This window comes from Homarus americanus, unplaced genomic scaffold, assembly GCF_018991925.1.
Source record: "Homarus americanus isolate GMGI-L3 unplaced genomic scaffold, GMGI_Hamer_2.0 scaffold50080, whole genome shotgun sequence".
NCBI lineage: Eukaryota > Metazoa > Arthropoda > Malacostraca > Decapoda > Nephropidae > Homarus > Homarus americanus.
Genome location: NW_024728473.1, coordinates 50188 through 74242, shown reverse-complemented (window position 1 = coordinate 74242; position 24055 = coordinate 50188). Strand labels below are relative to the sequence as shown.

Sequence of the window (24055 nt, the reverse complement as noted above, 5' to 3'; positions counted from 1 at the left end):
GAAGACATAGATGATAACGAAAAAAGAAAGATAAAGATAGAAATAAGATCAAATGAATAATTAACCTAGATATAAATAAATAAGATGAAGAGAAATTGAATTAAAAGAATATATATAATTATCACATTTTTATTTTTTTCACTTCCAGGCAGCAGTACTCTGGGCAGTGACAGCACCATCAGTAGCATCACCAACAGCAGTAGCAGCAACAGTAACAGTAGCAGTAGTAGTAGTAATAATAATAGTAGTAGTAATAGTAGTAGTAGTAGTACCAGAATTCCCCCCGGATCGCCGTCGCCTCCTCGAAGGGTAATTAAGTTGGAGGAAAATGAGGAAAAACGGCTACTGGACGCACTCATGGTGGGGTATGACCGCGATGTCCGTCCCGTCAGGAATGCCTCTCATCCAATCGTCATCCAATTGGGCATCACCCTTACCCAGATCTTTGATATGGTAGGTGGCTGGTTGGGTTCATTCCTCCTGTACTATACACGTTCATGTCTGTTTAACGCCATGTTTGTTTAATCCCACGTTCATGTCTGTTTAATCCCACGTTCATGTCTGTTTAATCCATGTCGCAGTTCTGTTTAATCCTGTGCCTGGCGTCTGCTTAATCCCCTGCCACGCCCGCTTAATCTCACGTCTGGCGTCTGTTTAATCCCTTGAGTTAATGTCTATTGTTTAATCCCACGTTCATGTCTGTTTAATCCCAAGTTCATGTCTGTTTAATCCCACGTTCATGTCTGTTTAATCCCACGTTCATGTCTGTTTAATCCCTCGTTCATGTCTGTTTAATCCTCCGTTCATGTCTGTTTAATCACCAATTTCATGTCTCTTTAATCCCGCATATGTGTTTAATCCCACATTCATATCTGTTTAATCCTGTCTAATCCCACATGTATGTTTAATCCCACTTTCATGTCTTCTTAAAATCCCTCATCCATATCTGTTTGATCCCTCTAACTAAATTGAAGACAGACAGACAGACAGACAGACAGACAGACAGACAGACAGACAGACAGACAGACAGACAGATAGACAGACAGACAGATAGATGGGATATGTAATCCTAAAATAATCCATAATATCATGTATATATTTTTTTATCCTAACTGCCTATAGTAATATATATACATGTCTTATTTTCTTATTCCAGGATGAGAAAAATCAGGTGTTGACAACGAACGTGTGGCTTGATCAGGTAAGGCAATAAGTTCCTCACACACCTGTTAATTAGAGTCACATGTTGTTCATCCTAGGTAAAGAAGTCTCTCACCTGTTCATTGTAGAGATATAAGTCATACCTGAGTGCACCTGCGTCTTAATTATTTATTCCCAGATAGGTAAAAATATGTCACACTTTTAATTTATTTTTCTTTCGTATTTTTCTATTGTAGTTTTTTTTGTTTTGTTTTTATTTGTTTTTGTTGTTTATGCTTTTTTGTTTGTTAGTTTGTCGTTATAATTATCGTCAATGGTGTCTTTAACTTTTTCGGGAATTGTGGTGATTTTAAGTTATCTCCTTAATAGTTAAAATAGGATCTCACTATCATCATCATCATCATCATCACCATCATCAAAATCACCATCTATATGCATGGAAGGTCACACACACACACACACACACACACACACACACACACACACACACACATAATGATCTAACCCCTCGACTCCATATATAAGGCAGTATAAGTGTCAACAGAGAAAGTATTAGTCACTAGATATATAAAAATAAGGTTTAGTTTGGTTCATTACGTCACAATTTCTTCCTTCGATGCTTGCTATTACCTCACACTGTTGACCTACCTGACGGGAGGGGAGGGGGAGCTGACGGAGGGCTGACGGGGAAGAGGAATTAACTTGAGAGTAATGGATGGTTTTTATTCCCTTTGGCCTTTTTGTTACTATCAAATGTCAGGAAATTTCATAATAAGGAAATCTCTCTCTTGTGTGTGTGTGTGTGTGTGTGTGTGTGTGAAGAGAGGTCCGCCATGTGGTAGCGAGTGTGGTGACTGTATTAACTGGTGCTACACATTAAGTGCCACAGCCGGCCCCGTTAGTACAGGCTGTGGTGCTAATACCGACACCTGTTATAACACTCGGCTGTCGACACCTGGATGCTGAGAGATAATGTAATCGGCTGTGTGTGTGTGTGTGATTTCTCCTTGATCTAACTTAACCTAACCTAACCTAACCTAACCTGATGTCATTCACTGTGTGGTTCTGTTATTACCCTCAACAGGTGTGCCCCCCTTAATGAACGTTCCAATAAACGAAGAGGTCAAAGGTCAGATTGAAGGTCATTTTGAATAAAAGATCTCACTATCCTAAGATTAGGTTAAGGTTAGTTTAGGTTAGGTTAGGTTAGGTTAGGTTAGTTTAGGTTAGTTTAGGTTAGTTTAGTTTAGGTTAGGTTAGTTTAGGTTAGGTTAGGTTAGGTGGGGTGGAAGAGTTTTAGAGAGTTTTTATAAGTAACGTCGAGTAATTAACGAGTAGAAGTTTGACATTAGTTCTTATTGTCCGAGAGGAACTTTGTCACAAACACAGACACCTTCCTTCATCCTTTTCTTCCTGCTTCCTCCTTCTCTCCTACCACGAGCCTGCCTCACCTTTATCTTTCCTCCTCCTTTTTCTCCTCCATCCCTTAGTGCCACCCTCCCTCACCTCCATCTCCTGCCACCCTCACCTCACCTCCTTCACCACTCCCTTCACCATCCACCCTCCTCACCACCCTCCTTTCACTAATTCTCACTACTCCCACTCTCACCACCTCCTTCACCACCCACCTCACCACCCTCCCACCACCCCCCTCACCTCCAGGTTAGTATTGATCAAGGTTATTATCGCTGCTTAACCTTGATACCCTCGTGAATTACCTTAATGAGTCTAACATTATAGGCTCGTCCTCCACAGAGTCTCCTCCAAGGTGAGCCAGCTGGTCCTCCGTATCAGTTCAGTAGCAAGAGGCACTTGAGAGGAGGGATGCACTTGAGAGGAGGGATGCACTTGAGAGGAGGGAGGCACTTAAGAGGAGAGAGTCACTTGAGAGCAAAAGGGATACTACTTCTTAGAAATATGGATCCGGTTAGGTTAGGTTAGGTTAGGTTAGGTTAGGTTAGGTTAGGTTAGGTTAGGTTAGGTTAGGTTGTGTCAAGCGTAATCATCAATTTGAGAATTACGACGAAAATAGGTATTATCATCATCATCATTATCATCATCCAGCAGTTGTATCATCTATAGGGAGTGAGGAGGGTGTGAGGAGTGTGAGGAGAGTGTGAGGAGGGTGTGAGGAGAGTGAGGAGAGAAAGGGGGTTGGCTGAGGAAGATAGATAGATAGATAAATAGATAGATAGATTAGTAACTGAAACAATTCATTAATCTTTAGTGAGTTTTAACACAAATACCTAGACGATACTTACCTGACGAAGGTGTAGAGTCCTGACGAAGGTGTAGAGTCCTGACGAAGGTGTAGAGTGTAAGGCCTTATTAGAGGGGCGGGAATGTGGCTTCGTGGGTGCGCCTGTTCGATAACCAATATATTTCAAGAACATTTTGTAACCTACCTCCTTGACTTAAATGTAAACACAGTATATTAGAGATTTCAATGGATAGCCTACATACATATTTTTTTTTACTTATATTTTTTCATTTCTTATTAATACTACTATTACTACTACTATTACTACTACTATTACTACTACTACTACTACTAATAATAATAATAATAACTCCACCTATATCATACACATCATTTCAACTTTAAGCTTATTAAAACTAAACTGCTTCTCCTCTTTTGTTTGAAGCTGAATTATGAAGCAGCTTGAAACAAAAGACAGTCTAGCTTGTTTATCTTATTGACGCCTTTATATCTCAGCGTTCTTTTGTTTGTGTTTGATATTAGTTATAAATAAGACAATGTTTCTGTTTATGTGTATTCTGAACCCGCCTCCATCATCACCTCATATTCTACCCACAACCCACAGCCACAGCCCACCCACACCCCCATCCACAAACCCACCTCTTCATCCACCCACAAACCCACCAAAACCACCCCTCCCTTCACACCTCCACCCACACCCCCATCCACAAACCCACCTCTTCAACCACCCACAAACCCACCAAAACCACCTCTCCCTCCACACCTTCACCCACACGCTCACCCACATTCCACCATCTATACAGTCGGATAATCACAGCTCTCATTACCTATCAAAGGCAGCAGTATTCTGGGACTGACTTCAAGAGAGAGACAAAAATCTCTCGACTGGGTGAAAAAGACCCAGCCATCGTGTGCTCTTACCGTTCATTAGCAAGTCGGGTAAGAACGACCTCTCTTGTGTGGGCATCAAAGACATGTGTGATGACTCCTCTTACTTGCTGAGGATGAAAGGTGATTCACAGTGTACATAACGGAATGGGATGGGACGGAATGGGATAGGATGGGATGGAAGGGAAGAGGGATGGGATGGGGGTGAAGGGATGGGGGGCAAGAGGAGGTTGTAGATGGATTGGGTAAGGAGATGGGGGAATGGGGGTGGGGGTACGAATGATGGGAAGAGGGAGAGAGAGAAGAGAGGAGGGGGGGAGGGGAATTTCTTTTAAGCTTCATTAATTAATTTTTGAGACGTAGAGTGACTAGATAATTATATTTATGTGATTAGGAATATACTAACCTCCCCCCCTACACACACACACATTATTATTATTATTATTATTATTATTATTATTATTATTATTATTATTATTATTATTATTATTATTATTATTATTATTATTATTTTTATTGCCGTTATCATCATCATTATTATTATCATCATCATCATTATCATCATCATCATTATCATCATCATCATCATCATCATCATCATCATCATCATCATCATCATCATCATCATCATCATCATCATCATTATCATCATTATCATCATCATCACCATCATTATTGACTCGTGTATCTCATGTGTTCAGGAGTGGGTGGACGAGCTGCTCAGATGGGACAAGAACGAATACAACGGTCTAGAAACTATCCGGCTCCCCTGCGAGAAGATCTGGCTGCCGGATATTGTTCTTTATAACAAGTGAGTGAACTCTAATTGTTCTTTATAACCAGTGATTTAGAGTTATGTGTTATGTGTCTGTATGTCTGTCTGTCTGTCTGTCTGTCTGTCTGTCTGTCACCAAAAGTTACGAGTGACGGCAGTAGCGTTACGGTTGCTGGTGACCGTAACACTGTCGCATGGTGGAGATGCATAACATTAGATTAATTGCTATTGATTCTAAAATTGCTTTAATTACAGTGAAGGACAGAAAGTAATTACACTGTGGACGTGGTGGAGAGTTTGTTTGTTTTGTTTGTTTGTTTGTGTGTTTGTTTGTGTGGTTGTGTGTTTGTTTGTGTGTTTGTTTGTGTGTGTGTTTGTTTATGTGTGTGTGTTTGTTTATGTGTTTGTTTGTGAATAGTGGCTTAAATTACCTAGGGGGAGGAGGAAGAGAAGTGAAGGGGGAAGGGAGGGGTGGGGGGAGATGGAAGGGTAGGGAAGGGAGAGGGGAAAGCAAAGAGAGAATGGAAAGGAACGGGGAAGATGAAAAGGAAGGGGGAGGTGGAAAGGAAGGAGGTTATGGAAGGGAAGGGGGCTAGGGGAAGGGAAGAAGGAAGGGGAAGAAAAGGGAAATGGGAAGGAAAGGTGAAGGGGGGGAAGGAGGTGGGAACAGACACAAAGATCATTCTTATAATAAATATTTTAATAAAGTAAAAAAAAAACTAAATAATAATAAAAACAAAAGAGACTTAATTATAAAAACAGCCTCCCCCCCCAAAAAAATTATCTGTACTTGAGGTGATCGATAAATTTCACAATGAACACTGTAACTCCTGTTGTCTCGGTAGGGTTGTCAAAATCCTTCGTCCACTGTGTCATATTATCTCATACAAAACCGTCACGATACTTTTTTGAGGGAGAGAATTAAAACACTATCACCAATATCTATATAACGGTAGCCATATATATATATCTATTTAGAGGATAAGTCATATGTAAACACCTGCTGGTTATTACGTCACGGAGAAGATAATTGAAGGATAATATTTACGTTTACAATGGGAGTGTGTGCAGCTGCCTCCTCCATCCTCTGGGAACTACTGTACTGTTTGTTAGTCGTGTTTCGGGGGAGGAGGGGAGGAGGAGGATTTAGGAGACACAAAACTGTTTTACATATACATATATATACATACACATGGACAGATACACACATAAAATATATAAATGCAGATTATACACACACACATAAAGTGCGAGACACACACACACACACACACACACACACAGACACACACACACACACACACACACACACACACACACACACACACACACAGAAAAACAAAAACACATATACACTCACAAAAATTGGATACAGGCAGAAGTAGATTATACAACAGCATCGACTTTATGTGTGTGTGTGTGTGTGTGTGTGTGCTCTGACTATCACACACCTCATTACTAAGGCTTCCAAAATAGTGTTGTTTCACTGATTCCTTCTAGTAGCTGGAGAGAGAGAGAGGTCTTTTCCTCTCTCTCTCTCACCCTTTATATTTCTCTCTCCTTTTTATCTTCAGCTCTCTCTCTCTCTCTCTCTCTCTCTCTCTCTCTCTCTCTCTGCTCTCTCTCTCTCTCTCTCTCTCTCTCTCTCTCTCTCTCTCCCCTCTGGTTCATTCCCTTTCCACCTTCGTCTCTCTGTTTCACTACCTACACCTTCCTTCCCCTCTCTTTCCCCTAACACAACCCCTCAACCAAATGCTCTCCCCTCTTCCGATTCGATTCTTCCCCTTATCACCCTTCCTCTTTCTCTTTTTCCCTCCATTTAATTCTTCTCCCCTTCTCCTCCTACCTCTCTCCTACCCTTCTGTCTTCCCCTCTCCGCAGCAAGGTACGTGTACACCCCAGACAATGGCTCCTTCTTACTGTACGCACACACACACACACACACACACACACACACACACACACACACACTGTATCTCAATATCTCATATCTCACTTCATAGAAAGACAGAATTATATTTTTTCAGTATTTTTTTTTTTTTTGGTAAACATTTAAATTACAGGAAGTGAAAACTGCTAAAATCGCATTGAAATTTTGAACTTTGGAATTTAAATTAAAGAGAACATTTATGGGTGAATATAAAGAGGAAATATTACGGATATCTTATGATAATAGTTGCCTCTGTATAAGGTCTTCTGCCTGCTTGGACTCTTCCGCTACGATACTAGAAGTTAGAGAAGGTCTTATGGAAATGGCTGGTCCCTGGGTGTTCCTCAAGGGGAGTATACACAATTGAACCTTCTCTAATTTATTCATTTACCTATAATTTATTAACTCATTCTATAATTTACCGATTTTTTGGGGCTGTTTTTCAGATTAATTTTTCATATGAGGAAAAAGTTTATAATTATATCTTGATCTTATTTTTTTTTTATTATTTTACGAAAATTTTCCCGACGAACTGAAAAACAAGAAGTTTAACCCTGCCTTCAGAGAGACTATCACACAGTAGCAACATAACAAGCTCGGTCTCCTCTTCCGGATATCCACATAGAAGAGTTTTAAGTTCAGTAACACTATCCACTAGCCCAGCGGAGCTAATAAGCGAGGAAAGTTGACGTTTGATGCAATAAACAAAAAAAATAAATAAATAAATAAAAAAAATAGCTCAAACTATACTCTGCTGGCCATCTTATAAACCTCCGTCTTATAAGTCCTATTTACTATGAGAAGTATAATGAAACAGTAGACAGTTTCATTATACTTTAGCTTGATGTTGAGTGGAGGATCATAAATCAATTGTGTAAAGGTTTCGTCTCTGAGATGGACTGTTGTTTTTTAGGTTAGGTTAGGTTTGGTTTGGTTAGGTTAGGTTAGGTTAGGTTAGGTTAGGTTAGGTTTGGTTAGGTCAGGTCTTAAGGTTCTTTATCGCTGTTGTAAATTGAATCTTATCTTGTGATGCTATTTTGTTTCTCTGATCGATGCTAAATAAAACAAAACACGAACCAAAGTTACATAATCTATACTCAAATAAATAATCCATTACATAGGCCTATACACCCATGTGCCTAATATATAATGAAATCTTAGCTAATTAAGGAGGAATTACTTACCATAACACCTATTATAAAGGGTAACTACAGATTTATCCTCACTAAAACAAAACAAAACATTAAAACACTACAATTATGGTATAGAAGTTAATGTGGAGTTTATAAAGTTAAATTTAACTAAAAAAGAATTATAGGTGGATGTTAATAATTATACATAAAGGCTAGAAAGGTTAGGTTAGGTTAGGTTGGGTTGGGTTAGGTTAGGTTAGGTTAGGTTAGGTTAGGTTAGGTTAGGTTAGGTTAGGTTAGGTTGGGTTAGGTTTGGTTAGGTTAGGTTAGGTTAGGTTAGGTTAGGTTAGGTTGGGTTGGGTTGGGTTAGGTTAGGTTGGGTTGGGTTGGGTTAGGTTAGGTTAGGTTAGGTTTGGTTAGGTTTCGTTGAGGTAAAGGTGTAGTGGATTAGCCAGCTGGTAGGGAGGTAATTACAGGAGTGTGTTGCATCAGCCGCCAGCAGCATCCTCCTCCTCCTCCTTCTCTCTCTCTAGTCTAGTATAATTACGAGTCACGTTGAGGATTTAACCCAAGCTGCTCCCGTAACTCAGCCTCACCTCCTTCTCCTCCTCTTCCTCCTCCTCCTCTTCCTCCTCCACCTCTTCCTCCACCTCTTCCTCCTCCTCCTCCTCCTCTTCCCCCTCTTCCTCCTCCTTCAGTACACAGTAGGAGGTACACACACACACACACACACCTCACAAAGCTCTCGTAAAATTAAATCAAAGAAGAATTAATCGAATGATTACCTAACCTAATCTAACCTAACGTAACCTAACCTAACCTAACCTAACTTAACTTAACCTAACCTAAAAGCGACAGAGTAATTTCGCATAGGTTAGGTTAGGTTAGGTTAGGTTAGGTTGAGCTTGATAAGCCTTGCAAAAAGGAAAAAAAAATATGTCGATCTTGTTCGTAGTCAATTTTTTTTAACATGGGATCGTTTGGTTGATCTTTCCTCTATCAAATAAAAACAAACAAACAAACAAACAAAAACAAACAAACACAGACACAAATAACTCAAGTCTGTATACAAATGATTCGTTTAACTCTACCACAAAAGGTGTAATGCAGTGAACTGACTTACCTGGCGTGACTGTTGTGTTCGTGAATTGACCTGAAAATTAGTTTATTGCACAAGAGTAACAGTGCGTAAATTACTGCTGCTGCTGCTGATCTGAAACTGGTGGAAAATATCTGCCAGGTTTCTCTCTCTTTCTCTGCTAAGCTGCTTCATATGTGACGAAAAGAGAGAGAGAGAGAGAGAGAGAGAGAGAGAGAGAGAGAGAGAGAGAGGTATAGCAGGAGAGGAGTTAGTAGTATGCCTCATTTACGAACTGAATTTTAAAATATTTCTATTATTTGATGTACTATGATTAAGCACAAAGTGGATTTTGAATCGTATTATGTTAGGTTAGGTTAGGTGTGATAACTTCTACATAATGATAAATATTAACGTAACTTCAAAATGGCTCTGTAGTCTCATGTAGATTATATCTGATACCTCATCCATGGAATACCTTAAGAGGCAGTATCAGGTGTCAGGGCCAGAGTGTTGTGGAGAGAATTTAGGTGGTGGGTGTAAAAAGGAGAACAGGTGAGACGGGCTACCTGGCTGAGATGATTACCGGGATTAAGGGCAGAATACCTTGTAAATATGGCTTAAGGTGAATTTGCTTGGTTTTTTTTAAAGGAAAGAGTTGGTGGGGAGCCTGGTGTGTGTGTGTGTGTGTGTGTGTGTGTGTGTGTGTGTGTGTGTGTGTGTGTGTCCCCGCTAAATAGAGATAAAGGAATAATCGGGTTTTTTTTATTGTTATGAATCCGGAAATTAATTTACATGTGAAAAAATTTACATTGTTTCATTATCACACAAGACGTCGTTTACAATCATGTGATATTCAAATTATACCTAAAGCGGGTTAGGTTAGGTTAGGTACGTTACGTTTTGTAAGAAGCTATTCATTTATATGTATTACTAGCAGAAACGCCGCCCTCCGGGCGGCTCATTCGCTAGGCCACGGTAGGACGCCACCCTCCGAGAGGCTCCGCATGTCTCACTGTTCAGTCCCCAAAACTTTTTCTTCCACCAATAGTTCATTAACGGTGTATGTAAGTTCCACCATATTTTTCACTACAACGGTACAGCAAAGTATATTTTTTTAGCATTAAACTGTTATTATTTTATTGTCTAATCATCACTACATATAACACCATCCATCATCACTACACCATCCATCATCACTACATACAACACCATCATCATCACTACATATAACACCATCCATCATCACTACAGATCGGTAAAGTAGTTTCCTAGATTCTCGTGCGGACACACAAACAAACAGACAGACTTCTTTGTTTTATATATATATAGATTACAAGGACAAATGATTAGATTTACTAAAAATGTTGACTGAAGTGAGAGAAAACGCAAGGAAAAATCTCAACAAATATTGGATCGTCGGCCATTACCTTGCCAACACTTGTATTGACGCCTTAATGAGCCGCGAGACACTGGTGCTGAGTTTAGAACATTCCGTTCTTACTGCCTTAATTCTCTGACGCTGTTGTACACGACCGAGTTAAATGTGCCCACGGGTGAACCAATAGGCTGCTGACACGCCGGACAACATTGATGGCCATGTAAAATTTTGACTATATAGGCCGAAATACTGTTGTTCGAAAGTGCATCTGCTAGCATGTATTGGCAAGGGCAGCCCGGAACCTTCAGGAACTCCGCCGAGTGGGTCCCATAGGCCACCCTTCTTGGCCAACCTCCTTAGGTGCGGAGGCAGCAGAGAGTCTTCAGGACTCCGCCGAGAGGGCCAGAACAGCCGCCCTCACGCCCCAAAGGAGTGATGCTAGCGAAGGTCCCGCTGGACCCCCGAGTAAGGTTAAGATTTTTCCTCTATTTATCTCTAAGACTGAGAGAGGGAACACTAGCTATTGACGCTAAGAGTATCTACTGCCATATAGTGATATATTTATTACTTATTCTCAAGTGGCGTTCACAACACACCGAGACTTTGGTGTTTGTTTCTGTGAGTGAGGAATACAGTCCCCAGTAACTTACATAAGGTATAGGTATATAGTCCCCAGTAACTTATATAAGGTATAGGTATATAGTCCCCAGTAACTTACATAAGGTATATACTGGTATTAACAATATTAACAGTAATTACCACTACTTACAGGTGTTATGTTGACGTTTCATATTTTGATATTTATAGATAAGCAGCTAATGAAGTGCTAATTTTTCACGATACTAATACGAGTTTCTCTTTTGTGTACGTGTGAGCAGCGCTGACGACTACACGAGGGGGTACATGCAAAGTAAAGCCATGGTAGGATACGAGGGGAAGGTGTTCTGGCCCCCACCTACGAAGTTCCGCTCTACCTGCCCTGTTGACGTCACCTACTTCCCCTTCGATGACCAGACCTGTATCCTCAAACTCGGCTCTTGGATATACGACGGTTTCCAGGTGAGTGAGTGAGTGAGTGAGTGAGTGGTGAGTTGAGAGGTGAGTTGAGTGAGTGAGTGAGTGAGTCATAAGATGTACAGACAGATGTTTTAGGTGAAGTTCAAAAGAAGAAAGTACAGTTGGTGACATTTCCGACTAGTACACTCAGTATTGTCAGTACACCCTATCCGTGAGTTGTGAACCCCGAAAGTATCGACTCGTGAATCCGAAGAATTCACTAGTGAGGTGGGCCACGGGGGGGTCGGTGTGTGAGTGGGTGGCGGGTTACGGGGGTTGAGGTGGGTGTTCGGGGCTAGAGGGATGGTGAGAGGGTTAAGGAGCAACGCAGTTTTTATTAAACAAGAATATAAATACATAGGGCAAAACACAAAGTGTGCTTAGAATGTGTTACTGCAGATTACGGTGATATTCCCGGTTTGTGCTACAGGTCTGAGCGATTTTTTCAGGTTTTTTATGCAACTCTCGCGTAATCTAGGGGTGACAGAGGAGGGGCTGGAGTCTCAATATTATTGATTATTGATATATTGTCTTTTGCCGTAAACATATACCCAGAGGAGTTGAGAAACTACATTTATTATAAGTAACATTTATGTGTGAATGACAATAATAAGTCAGTTGACAGTAGTTCATCTGTTGCAAGCATTTCCTGTTTGGTTATAGTATCAATACAGATTACCAAATAGAGCGTCAATGACTTCTGTCTACTAGACGGTACAGTTAAGGTGAGATGGTGTGACGTAAGGAGACTTACAACTAATCATTATCAACCATAAACCACCATAATTAACTAACCATCTTACCCTGACCACCACAACTAATCATTATCAACCATAAACACCATAATTAACTAACCATCTTACTCTAACCACCACAACTAATCATTATCAACCATAAACCACCACAATTAACCAACCACCTCACCCTAACCACCACAATTAACTAACCATTCTAAACCAATCACCACAACTAACCAACCACCTCACCCTAACCACCCCCAACTAACCTCCCCAATAAACGATCCCACCCTAACCACCCCAACTAAGCACCCCCAACAAGACAGATAGTTATGGTAGATCTAAACACCTCCCTCCTCCTCCTCCTCCTCCTCCTCCTCCTCCTCCTCCTATCCTCCTCCTCCTCCTCCTCCTCCTCCCTCCTCCTCCTCCTCCACACAGTCTGCGATTAGATGATGATTAATTCAATTCAATATATTATTTGTCCCGAGTGCTGACGAGGAAGTAGGAGATGGGGTGGTGGCAATGTCGGTGGCAGTGGCGGAAGGGAAGTGGCAAGAGGGTAGTAGGGAGTGATAGTGGTTGGGGTGGTGGCAGTGGCTGTAGGGGGTTGGTAATGGTGGGGGGGGTGGCAGTAACAGCTGGGGGAAGGGTAACTGTGAGTGACAGCCGTTACTTCCCGTTGTGGTCAAATTGAGGATCTCTGTGTAAGGGAAGGAAGGAAGGAAGGAAGGGAGGAAGGAAGGAAGGAAGAGAACTGCAGCTGTGGAAATTCTTGAGTCACAGCTACTGAAACTGTAGGAAGGAAGGAAGGAAGGAAGGAAGGAAGGAAGGAAGGAAGGAAGGAAGGGAACTGTAGCTGCGGAAATTCTTGAGTCACAGCTGTGGAAACTAAGGTTATTTGAGCGAGAATTTCCTGAGATAAAACAGCGAAAATTGTCTTGAGTTAGTCAGCTAAACTTCCACTGGAGCCATGAATTGTGTGATTACAACGGCGCAAACTTATTGGCTTACGTGGGTGAAACTATCGAACTCATGACGTCACCAACTATTAAATGACGTCATGAGAGGATAATGGTTTGCTTTGTCCACTATTTAGGGTGTTGACTGTGTCCGTTATTTAGAGGGTTTCCTATTGGTGAAAATGTTACCTTTGTAGTTCTGTATATCAAGAAGTTTACCTCACGTTGATACAGTACATAAAATTTCTCATTTATTTTACGTCTCCTGATTTCGTATTTTCTTTTTGTTTCTTTGTTTCTTTGTTTCTTTGTTTCTTTCTTTTGTTTTCGTATTTTCTTTGTTTGTTTCTTTGTTCCTTTCTTTGTCTTGTTTTCGTATTTCCTTTCTTTCTTTCTTTCTCTTGTTTTAGTATTTCTTTGTTTGTTTTTCTTTCCTTCTTTCTTTCTTTCTTTCTTCCTTTCTTTCTTTCTTCCCGCCCTCTACTACACCGTCAGGACCTGCTGGTGTTAAGGGCGTGATCAGCTTGGCCGCGCTGTAGTCGTCTCTCCAGTCGTATTTATGATCAGCTGATTACTCGCCAGGACAAAATGATCTCCAGTTGTGATCAGCGAAACGGTCGTAGATTTTCCTGCCGAGTCCCACATTTTCTTTAACATGTGGGAGGGGGAGGGGAAAGATTTTTATGTATTGTCTGTGTGTATAGAGGAAAAAAAAGTCTTCCTTCCAACATATGTGGGGGAAAAAATCTCATATCTTACCTGTGTGTGGGGGAAAAAATCTCATATCTTACCTGTGTGTGGGGGAAAAATCTCATATCTTACCTGTGTGTGGGGGAAAAATCTCATATCTTACCTGTGTGTGGGGGAAAAATCTCATATCTTACCTGTGTGTAGGGACAAGATGGCTCATTGATAAATTATTCCAGTTCTTATACTCGAGAGTCAATGTTGGTAAGATATTAAATCCAGGTTACTATATCAATTTTATTTTCATTTATTAATTCATATTTTTACCTTTACTCTCCTTGTGATTATTCCTTTCACAACCTGGAATAATTATTAAGTTATTAAATAAATCAATATAACCCCATCACAACCCGGGCTTAACACAAGTAATACACATGTTTCTGTTTACTCAACCCGTAAAGAACTAACTTGTTAATCTGCTAATTTACAGTCACATAAAATTCTGTCTTTCAAAACAGCGTAAAAAAAAATATAGAGTAAAAACGCTTTAATGAAACGTATTTACACCTGTACACGACACACAGGTTGTATAAAACACCATTGTAAGCTTTCCATCAACAATACTTACCTGAGAATTCAACTTAATATCCACATAAATATTGACATGGAGCTTTGTGTGTGTGTGTGTGTGTGTGTGTGTGTGTATGTGTGTGTGTGTGTGTGTGTGTGTGTGTGTGTTGATCTAATAATTATCATCTTATTTTCTTAGTACAACAACAAGTAAAAAATAATAATAATAATCTTGACTATAAAAAAAATATAATTATTCTTGACTAATTTGTTTTCCTACCGACCAGGATTAATAAAAAACAAAACATTTTATCATTAAAGGAAGGAAAAACAACATGATTGATAGGTTATCTTTGGTAGTCTGGTGAAAATAATCCAAAACATTGCGTCGATGATAAAGTTGTTTTGACCGAGAGAACGAGACAAAATATTGCTGTGTCTCGTGGAGATAATTGAGAGAGATTGAGATAATGTTTGTTTCTACAGAGAGAAGACATTAATGAAACGAGGAGTAGAGAGAAAAAAGAAGATAATAATTGTCAGTGTTAATTTACGTTTATTTTTGTAAATGATAAGGTAAGTTTTTAACCTATGACGTTAAATCAACAGTTCAAAAATGGCGTCGGAATTATACTGAGGCTATAGTAATTATTATATAATTTTATCTTAATTACCACATGTACCACCCTTGTACCGTTCTGTACCACATGTACCACCCTTGTATCGCCCTGCACTACATGTACCAACCTTGTATCGTTCTACACCACATGTACCACCCTCTCTCTCTCTCTCTCTCTCTCTCTCTCTCTCTCTCTAGGTACAGTACAGTTGCCAACACGTGTAATGTCCCTACCCCTAGACTGCCATACCGTACATGTGGCAAGGTCGAAATCGCTCTATCAATGAATCGATAACTTGACCAGAGCAGTTATCAAAAAAAATTCTGTCAGCATTTAGCGTATTGTGAGATTTATGCTGAGCTAAATGAATGATGTAATGTTTGTAAAAAGAAGCATTGTTTATGATTACAGCAAAATATGGAACTTGGTGTAGATAATAATAGTGTTACTTTATCTTGTCGGATACTTTTTTGCCATTGGTCGGCATTCTCGGGTGGTTGGGCAATTCTCTTGTTACGCACTGTTGGCAAGTACTGGTGGGCATGAACTGGCTCAAGAGTGTAATTACCATTCTGATGGCTCTCTTTTGGGATGTTAATCAATCACCTGACTGTCTCCAACATATCAGACTGTTACTCCCCCCTCCCCCCCCCCATCCCCCACCCCGTTGAGGACGATACCGTACCCCACAAGCACCGAGTCTCCCAAAACACAGGGTACAGACAATCTCATATTACCATTCTATGAAATCACGCTGGTGGAAACATGAAAAGTTGGAAGAGGAAAATGTTACGAGACAAACATGACTACAATAACATTCTCAAGATACCGTGACCGAAATACGACGTGAGAATGGGGAGTTGAAAGGGAATCTGTTGAGCGTCTTGGCTGAATATGTGAGAAGAAAAAAAAACTTTGATTTTTTTATTAAGCTTACAAGATGGAAACTGGGATTTTTCTTGACTTTATTAACCAGGTGTATTTGTTTGTGTTTGACTGGGATTTTTCTTGACTTTATTAACCAGGTGTATTTGTTCGTGTTTGTTACAGGTGGACGTGACCAATAGGACAGCAGAGGTAGACCTGACCAATTATATTCCCAATGGAGAGTGGGAGCTCCTGGAGGCGAGGATCATCAGAAACGTTATCTACTACTCCTGCTGCCCTGAGCCCTTCCCTGACGTCACTATCACCATCACTATTAGGTAGGGTAAAGTCTCTGTCACTATCAGGTGTGTTGATGTCACTATTATCATCACTATCAGGTGTGTTGACGTCACTATCACCATCACTATCAGGTGTGTTGACGTCACTATCACCATCACTATCAGGTAGGGTAAAGTTACTGTCACTATCAGGTTTGTTGATGTCGCTATTATCATCACTATCAGTTTGGTTGAAGTCACTATCACCATCACTATCAGGTGTATTGAAGTCACTATCATCATCACTTTCATTATTAGGTGTTTTGACGTCATTATCCAATCACTATCAGATGGGTTAACACTATCAAGTGGTTGAAGTCATTATTACTATCGCTATCAGGTGTGTTGACGTCACTATCAGGTATGTTGACGTCATTATCTATTGTGTTGACGTCATACCATATCTTTAACCATTAACCATCATTACCATAATATCTCACAGCTACCAATTTAATGCCAGTGTAAACATTGTCTTACCCTCCTCCCCTGCCAGACGCAAGACGCTCTATTACATGTACAACGTGGTCCTCCCCTGCATGATGATGTCGGTGTTGACGCTGCTGGTGTTCTGTCTCCCGCCGGATTCAGGAGAGAAAATCGCCCTCGGTGTCACGGTCCTGCTCGCCTTCAGCGTCTTTATGCTCGCCATCGCTGAAAAGATGCCCGAGACCTCTGAATCCATCCCGCTGATTGGTGAGTTCTTGTTTACATCCATGAAAGAGGATGGGTTTTCTAGGGAGGTGATTGGTTGATTGGTTCTTGTAATTTTGGTGAGGTTATGACGTCATCTGTATCTCGTGTGGTTATTGGTTGATCTGTTGTGGAAGTTTGATAGCTGATCTGTATCGTGTGAGTTGATTGGTTCTCGTCTTTTTGTTGGTGTGTGTGTGTGTGTGTGTGTGTGTGTGTGGATGTGTTTTTTTTTTGCATTATATTTTGCATTTAATCAAACTAATGAGTAAAGAATAAGACTAAGTATTATTATCCTGACAGGTGTTGGGGGTGGTCAAGGAAGGTAAGTTTTGATGGCAGCCAGGTGTGAAGTATAGATATGGTGGTGGTGGAAGTGCTAATTAGACCGCCTCGTTATGAATTCAATATTTACCTCTATTTATAACAAGATGAATCGGTAAGTGCCATTTGAGTTGTTAATTATAGTATTGTCATTCTCACATTTATCCGATCGTTATTTACATTACATTTTGGCTCATCATTTTGCGTATATTTTCCTTCTTGTTTTTTCCCGATCAGGAGATGACGGGAGATATTACTGAAATTCCCGGGAGATACGAGTAATAGCCTTCAATATTGACCTAATTGCTTCCTTTGGCTCACGATCGTCACCACAGGTCGACGGATGAGATGAGACTCCCTCCTCTCTGTGTTTACCCAACGATAGCTTATCAACACACACACACACACACACACACACACACACAGTTGATTCAGATTCATGTTCCTCTCATATTGACTCGTGTGATTCACTTCCTTTGACCTTGACCTCTTTTCTTCTTCCTCACTCCTCCTCCATCCAACCTCCCTACACACGCACACACTCACACACACTCACACACACACACACACACACACACACACACACACACTCTACATGCTCGTCCGAACTCCAAACTCCATTTCACTTGTTTTTGGAAGCTTGTTGTTTTAGTATGACCTGAACACTTGTATTCCTCACAGTAAGACAGAATATTAATTACACTACCCTATAATGGACTTGTCTTATAACTTCTGTAATATCCCAACTAAACTACAGTACATTCAATACAAATATTAACCCCCCCCCCCTCTCCCTCTTTCTGTAATACTGTACCCCACATTACCTTACACGTTACTGAACTCCCTATTACATTGATTTTCAGGATCATAAGTAACCTATTCTTCCTTACCTATTTTGTTTGTCATGTGATAGACTGTGACGTGTTTCATTGTTGTGTTATATAGTGTTTACGTTTCTCTACCAGTGTTGGGAACTTTGTACTTTCCTTCTCTTGGGCTTTGTTTATTTACCTGTTGTTAAAACTTGTTATACACCTGTGTTCGTTTGCTTCCTGTTCTTGTTTTACCTTTTAACTGCATTAACCACTTGCCCTTGTCGTTTGTTTCCTCTCTCTCTCTCTCTCTCTTACTCGTTTCCCTTTGCCTGCCTCAGTTACCCCTCACCTGTTCCCTTACCTGTCTCAGTATTCCCTCACCTGTTCCCCTCACCTGCCTCAGTATCCCCTCACCTGTTCCCCTCACGTATCTCTCTCATCACTTCGAGTTTCCACACACACACACACACACACACACACACACACACACACTTACGAGACTCACCCCACACAGGCAGTCATCGTCATCATTGTCGTTGAAAGGTAAATGGAGGACTCGTACGTCTAGAAGAAGAGAGACTGTGAAGGAGGAATAAGTCATCTCTTAGTATCTAAAGGGAAGGAAGATTGTGAGGTGGTGGAGAAAGGGATAGGCTTGTATATACCTAGAGGGGGAGGGAGGTGGTTGTGAAGGGAGAAGGAACAGCTAATCTCAGGTACACACCTTGAGGGAGGGAGGGAGGGAGGGAGACTGATGAATGGAGCCAAGGGAGGGTGGGAGGGAGGGATTTGAGTGGAGCAGATCACAAAGCCTTGCATATACAGCACTGCCAGGGAGGAAGGGAGGGAAGGAAGGGAGGGAAGGAAGGCAGGAGGAAGGAAGGAGAGAGGAGGGGGGCTGATACCCCTGTCCTGTAATTGACTTAGTGAACTGCAGGTAACACTGTGTTGCTTCGTTCTGCACAGGTGTGTTGGTGGAAATCTCTCTCTCTCTCTCTCTCTCTCTCTCTCTCTCTCTCTCTCTCTCTCTCTCTCTCTCTCTCTCTCTCTCTCTCTCGTTTACAGTAACTCAGCTTAACTGTATAATACAAGCCAAGAGCTAGGCCACTGGGTCCTCATTGTCACTCTGAGAAAAATCCGCAGTACTGACGAAGTGGCTCCTCCTTCCTCAGTAGACTTACCACATTGCTATAACACACACACACACACACACACACACACACACACACACACACACACTATGATAAACCTTCACTCGGGTGGAATCAGTTGTTTTTTAGTAGAGTAAATGTTTGAACGAGTTACACAGAAATGTTGTGGAAAAAAATGTGGATGTTTTTTTTTTTTTCATTTTCAGTGACCAAATCGCGTTAACTTCCCGACAAACGGACGTATATTTTAGGTAGCAAAATTGAGTTGCTTTTTGTGTTGTTAGTTTTCCATGCCTTACGTCAAGTATTTCCATTGACACCTAAAAGCGTCAAGAATAGATTTTGTTTTCATACATGATACATAATTGATATATAATAATACTTGTGTAGTTTATATGAGGCTGTAAACATGATTATTGTATACATATTATGATTCACCTTAAGATTAATCACCCTAACCTAACGCTTCCCTAACCTAACCTAACCAAACCAAATCAAACCTAACCCAACCTAATCCAACCTAATCCAACCTAACCTGACCTAACCTAACCTGACCTAACCCAACCCAACCTAACCTAACCTAATCCAACCTATCCTAACCCAACCTAACCTAATCCAACCTATCCTAACCCAACCTAATCTAACCTAACCTAACCCCCACTAGCAGCATTAGGGTGTTTAATCTTCAGGTGAATTAAGCTGGGAAGGGAAGGATCATTTTCAGGTTAAAAATATTCAGCATTTTTTTAATTTTTTTTCGGAATCTGTTTGGTTTTTTTTTTGTCCTTGTAGTTCGTTTTCTTCTCTTTTTTTCTTTCTTTTCTTTTTATTTTATCTTTCTTTGTCTCTCTCTCTTTTTCTACAGGTTTTATTCTCCTGTTTGGTAATAATTCTTCCTCATCCCTCTCATCATTACCTTTCCCTCCTTCCCCCCCTCACTACCCTCCCCTTGCCCCACCACCTCCCTTCGTCTCCCCACTACCCTCATCTCCCCTACCCCCCTTGCAGCCCCCACCACCTCCTTCGTCTCCCCACTACCCTCATCTCCCCACTACCCATCTCCCCTACCCTCCCCTCGCCGCTCAAACTCCCCTCCCCTTATTACATATTAAGTCAATACACAGAATTTTTCCTCTTAATTCTTTGTTTCATTTCCTCTTTCCTTCCCTGTTGTCCTCCCCACCACCCTTTTCCCCCTTTCCATCCCCTTTCCACCCTTTCATCCCCCCTTTCCACCCCTTTCATCCCCCTTTCCCCCTTCATCCCCCTTTCCATCCTTTTCCTTCCATCATCTTTTTCCACATAATCAACAGTCTCTTTAATATTCTCCCTCTCATTTCTTTAAGGGTGAATTTGCATTTTAATTCTCTCTCTCTCTCTCTCTCTCTCTCTCTCTCTCTCTCTCTCTCCATACTTGTTTCCAATTCTTAAAAAAAAAAACCACTTGATTTAATATCCCTCTGAAGAGTTTATTACGGGAACTCATGGCTCTTATAATTGCTCTGGGAGTCACTTTGATCGACGATTTTTTTCAGGATTTACTCGTCTGGTTGTACAAGTTTGTTATTATTTTTGTTTTGGTGTTTGTTTTGGAATTACTTGAAATTCAGATTCATGTTGTATTTTGTTTTTGAGTTACTTGAAGTTTCCCTCTTACCTTCCTTTACTTTTCTGTCTCTCTGAATCTCCTTTCTCTCCTTCCCTTCCTTCTTCCATAATCCCTCCCTCCATCCCTCCCTCCTTCCCTCTTACCTTCCTTTACTCTTCTGCCTCTCTGAATCTCCTTTCTCTCCTTCCCTTCCTTCTTCCATAATCCCTCCCACCCTCCCTCCTTCCCTCCCTCCTTCCCCCTTTCTCTCCATCTCGCTCTGTGGTGGAAGGAAAAAAAATTATTGTAAGGAACTATCACGTGCTGTGCCAGGTAGGAAAATTACCTTTACGACAGGTGAATAGGGGAATTCCCGGGAGACTTTACTTTGCAGGTTCGACAGATAGAGGGTCTTTGTAGTCTCCCTTGGGCTGTGCTATCCTGAGGGGGGGAGGGGGTGGTTGGAGGAGGGAGGTGAGTGGGAGGAGAAGGTGGTGGTGGTGTGAGGAAGATGAGGGAGGGGGTGATGGGGGGGTGTGTGGAGAAGGCAGGTGAGGGTATGGGGAAAGGATGTGATTGGTATCAAGAGAGTGAGGAGATGAGGGGAGTGTTATGTGTGAAGTAAAGAGGCCTATACTGTTTATCTCTCTCTCTTTCTCTCCTCTCTCTCTCTCTCTCTCTCTCTCTCTCTCTCTCTCTCTCTCTCCAGCTACAGACAGCCACGCCTCTAACCACCCACTCTCCACTTTTTCCCCTACGAGGAATCTGCCTGACAGCGGTAATGACCATCACCTCCATCAGTATCATCATGACCATCATCGTGTTGAACTGCCATTACCGAGGACCTATCAGCGTGGTGCCCGCCCTGGATGAGAAAATTGCAGCACCTCTCTCTCTCTCTCTCTCTCTCTCTCTCTCTCTCTCTCTCTCTCTCTCTCTCTCTCTCTCTTTCTCTCTCCTCTCTCTCTCTCTCTCTCTCTATTTACCTTTCTCTCATCTTATTGTCGTCTTTCAACTGTTATTTGTCCGTTTGTCCCTTCACATGTCCTCTCGCTTACCCCTGTCAATTCCCTCATCCCCTCCACCCACTAACATCCCACTCCTCACTAAGCATCCTACTCACCCCCTCACATCCTCTTACTCACTCCCTCTCTCCAACTCAGTACTCTCTCATCCCTTGCCTCTCACATCCCCCTCACCTCCTCACATCCCAATCACCCCTTCGCTCCCTCTCTCATCCCATTCTCCCTCACCTCACACCCACTCCCACCCCCACTCATACCAACTCACCCCCTCTCATCCCTCACCCCTACTACCACTTTCCCACCCCCACTCATCCCATCACCCTCTCGCATCCCTCACCCCTCATCTCTCACCCATCTCGCCACTCATACCCACTCACCCCTCTCACATCCCACTCACCCCTCTCACCTACCACTCACATCCCACTCATACCCACTCACCCCTCTCACATCCCACTCACCCCTCTCACCTACCACTCACACCCCACTCATCCCACTCACCCCTCTCGCATCCCACTCACCCCTCTCACATCCCACTCACATCCCACTGAACCCTCACATACCACTCACACCTCACTCACCCCACTCACATCCCACTCACCTCTCACACATCCCACTCACCCCACTCACATCCCACTCACTCCACTCACATCCCACTCCTCCCTCTCACATCCCTACCCACTTAGTTATACTTGTTTTGTTAACCCTTGACCCGAGAAGCCTGTCTACACAAGAAAGCTTTTAACATCTGTTGTAAATGAAGGTAAAACTTTCCTAATTATCTCAGCACCTTACGTTTTAAGGCCCGTTAAATAGGCCCCATTCCTATTAGATCTCATTCCTATTAGTGCTTATTCCTATTAGTTCTCATTCCTATTAGTCTGCATTACTGTTAATTCCCATTCCTATTAGTCATCATTCCCGTTAGTTCTCATTCATGGGTGGTTCCCATTCCTTTTAGTGCTTATTCCTGTTAGTTCCCATTCCGATTATTTTCCATTCCTATTAGTTTTCATTCCGATTAGTTCTCATTCCTATTAGTTCTCAATTTTGTTAGTTCCTATTCCTAATTAGTTCCTATTCCTAATTAGTTCCCATTAAAGTTGAGTTACCATTATTCATGAGGCCCATTAGGTCTTTGTCCACAAATTGAAGGGGTGATTACGCTAAGTTGGTCCCTATTAGAGAATGGCGCCTATTAGAAGTGAATCCCTATTTCAATGGGACTTCCAAGACAGCCAGGTATTAGACGTAGTTACCTTGCTGTAGAAAATATAATGGAAAGGTAATTGGAATAATTATTACTCCTATTTTCATTATAATTTATTCAGAAACCTTAAACTAAATATGTGTGACAGACTTGATATGTAGTACACCTGAACCACACCTGACCCACACCTCACCCACACCTGAACCACACGTTAACCACACCTTAACCACACCTTGATTAAGAGACTAATTATACAGCCTCTTTACAAAAAATGTCTTCCATCACTGATTAGATCTGACGTCACTGGTAACACCTCCCTAGATACGACGATTGGAAATACGTTTACTCTTAACCAATCCGTAGCATGAGCAGGTGATTAGAGTGCGTGAGAGGTGTTGATTAGAGTTCGTGGGGCTTGATTCACACCTTCCTTACTGCTGTCAATTGCTGTTGTAGGGTGGTTGTTAATTATGTGCTAGCCTGCTGTAAACTCTTGCTGTAAACTCTTGCTGTAAACTCTTGCTGTAAACTTTTGCTGTAAACTTTGTTATTGGATCTTACGTGTCTCTTCTTGTTCTTGTTATTCTTGTTCTTATTCGTCTTGTTTTTGTTCTTCTTGTTCTTGTTCTTGTGCTTCTTGATTGTGTTCTTGTTTTTGTTCTTCTTGTTTTTTGTGTTTCTTGTTCTTGTTCTTCTTGTTCTTGTTCTTGTGCTTCTTGTTCTTGTTCTTCTTGTTCTTGTTCTTGTTCTTCTTGTTCTTGTTCTTCTTGTTCTTGTTCTTCTGTATTATTATTATTATTATTATGCTGTTTACCCATTATCACCACACTTAATATTCTTATATATGTTTA

The 24055-nt window shown here is 41.4% G+C and overlaps 1 protein-coding gene across 1 annotated transcript in view; it reads left to right on the top strand.

Annotated features, from left to right (window-relative positions):
- The window catches only part of LOC121866093 (neuronal acetylcholine receptor subunit alpha-10-like), a 132346-nt gene extending 114057 nt beyond the window's left edge, over window positions 1-18289 (top strand). The window contains exons 5-11 of the mRNA XM_042365690.1: window positions 149-453; window positions 1157-1201; window positions 4972-5081; window positions 11446-11626; window positions 16250-16404; window positions 16898-17097; window positions 18282-18289. Coding sequence (XP_042221624.1) covers window positions 149-453; window positions 1157-1201; window positions 4972-5081; window positions 11446-11626; window positions 16250-16404; window positions 16898-17097; window positions 18282-18289 — 1004 coding nt within the window. The remainder of the gene's footprint in view (window positions 1-148; window positions 454-1156; window positions 1202-4971; window positions 5082-11445; window positions 11627-16249; window positions 16405-16897; window positions 17098-18281) is intronic.
- The last annotated feature ends 5766 nt before the right edge of the window (window positions 18290-24055 follow it).